Source organism: Rhinopithecus bieti, unplaced genomic scaffold, assembly GCF_001698545.2.
Source record: "Rhinopithecus bieti isolate Rb0 unplaced genomic scaffold, ASM169854v2 scaffold_63, whole genome shotgun sequence".
NCBI classification, from domain to species: Eukaryota; Metazoa; Chordata; class Mammalia; order Primates; family Cercopithecidae; genus Rhinopithecus; species Rhinopithecus bieti.
In genome coordinates this window covers 29,278-31,576 of record NW_016802972.1, presented here as the reverse complement: position 1 = coordinate 31,576, position 2,299 = coordinate 29,278, and the positions used below count along the sequence as shown (strand labels likewise).

The window sequence follows — 2,299 nt, the reverse complement described above, 5'->3', positions numbered from 1 at the left end:
AAAAAAAAAAAAAAAAAAAAAAAAAAAAAAATTAATAAATTGTACACCAAAAGGAAGTCAGTTTTGCTGTATATTGATTTTAAAATGCTACAACCAAAAAGGCAAATCAACAAAGCTTTATGAGTGTATAGGTACCTATGAATGTTGGGTTTTGAATGGAAAAAAAAAGTGACAGGAAATATACCATGTTTAATGCTGGTTACTTTGGAGGGGCAAAATGATTGTTTTCAGTGTATTTTTTGTGTTTTAATTATTTAAATTAGTATATAGTGATTTTGAAATTTGAGAAACATCTACTGAAAATGGAAAATACCAGGAAAATATTTAAAAGAAGAAAAGAGTATTTCTGCTTTATTGGGTACCTGTTGACGGGGTAGTGAACAAGACAAATGCATCTCCTTTGTCTTGTTGGAGTGCTGTGGCGTGATCTTGGCTCACTGCAACCTTTGCCTCCTAGGTTCAAGCGATTCTCGTGCCTCAGACTCCCAAGCAGCTGAAACTACAGGCACCCACCACCATGCTCGGCTATTCATCTCCATTCTTGTGGAGTGCAGCATGGTGGAGTTTGGTCTACATGCTTACAGATGGCTTATCTGCAAAATGTGTCTAAAAAGAAATTTTATAGGATAAATATTTTATACATGTTTGAAACAGTGCTTGGCGCAAATGAATAGATGTAATGCAAGCTGCTATTAATACATCATCTCTGAATTGGGAGAATAATTGCCATCACATCGTTGTGATTACACAAAAGCCTCCGTCATGTAATAGGGCTCAGTAAATGTCAATTTCCATAGCATTTCAAGCCTGGATACTAAATATGGGGCAAACGGCAACGACATGTCCCTGGTTTGACTCTTGCATTCTTGGTTTCCTGGGTTTCTTCATTTATCTTTTTTTTTTTTTTTGGCCTTGTTATCTTTCTACCTTCAGGGAAGCCTCTCCCTTCTTCTCCTCCCCAGAATGACCTATCACCCTCCTTCAGGACCTAGATGCAGGGCGTTTCTATCTTAGGCTGACATTTGACTCATTGCCTACATCTATAGCTTGGCACAGAGCAATTCATGCACCCTCAAGAGTGTGGGTGAGACATATACAGCCTGTTAGACCTGAAGGTGAGCCCAACCTGGGAAAATCGTGACCTCAGAGCAGAGCAGGATGTGAAAGGTTTTGGAAAGGAGGTGGCCCTGCCGGGCAGGAGGAATTTTTAAGGGGTGGGAGCAGATTGGGGGAAATACCCAGTGAGGAGGGAAACGGATATGTAAATTCTACCCTTTTCTCTACCCAGGCAGATGGCTCTTCTTAAGGCCAATAAGGATCTCATTTCTGCAGGACGGCAGGAGTTCAGTGTTCTGCTGAATCAGCAGGTGAGTTCAGGCTTTCGTTTCAAAGGACTGGCCTGGAGACTGGGGGGTGCTGGGGAAGTGGAGGATGAGGGCAGAAAACAGAGGATAACTGGAGCTAATGAAGTAATGGTGGAGTTGATGGAAACAATGAGAGACACGGGATACAATGCAGAGGAAGGAGGATGTGAGAGCTGGTGCTGTGGCACTATTCTGGGTATTCCTGAATCCCACTGCTGACCACATTCTCCCTTGCCAACTGCCTCTCCGCAACCCCCCAGGTCTTCAATGATCCTCTCATCTCTGAAGAAGATATGGTGACTGTGGTGGAGGACTGGATGAACTTCTACATCAACTATTACAGGCAGCAGGTGACAGGGGAGCCCCAAGAACGAGACAGGGCTCTGCAGGAGCTTCGGCAAGAGCTGAACACTCTGGCCAACCCTTTCCTAGCCAAGTACAGGGACTTCCTGAAGTCTCATGAGCCCCCGAGTCACCCACCGCCCTCCTCCTAGCCCAGGGATCCAGCCCCCCCTCTCTGAGAAACTCTGACCTTCATATCCTTAGGCTGTGCTCCCGCCACTCTACACTGACACCTCAATAAAGACCAGTGCTGGTTTTATTGGACTTCCTGGGTTCTCTTTCATGGTCTGACCTGACATGTGGAGGCAGTCGGTCCCTTTCCTTCCGCCCTCCTTCTTAGATGTGCTCTTGGAAGCTTAATTCCTTACAGCAGAGGTTAGCAGCCTTGAGTGAACACGGGGCAGCGATTCTAAACTAAGGCTGAATGAAGGCCAGGAAGGCAGGACTAGAGAGAGTGCGGAGGCGCGGGGGAGGGGGTGGCAGAAACAAGAAAGGGGGATAGAAGCCCTCCAGACGTTGTCCTGTGACCTGCTTGTCGAGGAGGAAACTGCTGGAAGTCTCCCAGTCTTGTTCATCCTGCGCCGGGTCCACCG

The 2,299-nt window shown here is 46.0% G+C and overlaps 1 protein-coding gene across 5 annotated transcripts in view; it reads left to right on the top strand.

Moving 5' to 3' along the window:
* Positions 1–1,971, top strand: part of AHSP (alpha hemoglobin stabilizing protein) — an 18,384-nt gene extending 16,413 nt beyond the window's left edge. For 2 of the 5 annotated variants that reach the window (XM_017868047.1, XM_017867733.1), the window contains exons 2-3: positions 1,289–1,367; positions 1,625–1,971. In XM_017868047.1, the coding sequence (XP_017723536.1) occupies positions 1,293–1,367; positions 1,625–1,858 (309 nt within the window). In that variant the 5' untranslated portion in view covers positions 1,289–1,292 and the 3' untranslated portion in view covers positions 1,859–1,971. Of the gene's footprint in view, positions 1–977; positions 1,168–1,288; positions 1,368–1,624 lie in introns of those variants that run through there. The other 3 variants (XM_017867894.1, XM_017867818.1, XM_017867962.1) reach the window with 3 other exon arrangements.
* The last annotated feature ends 328 nt before the right edge of the window (positions 1,972–2,299 follow it).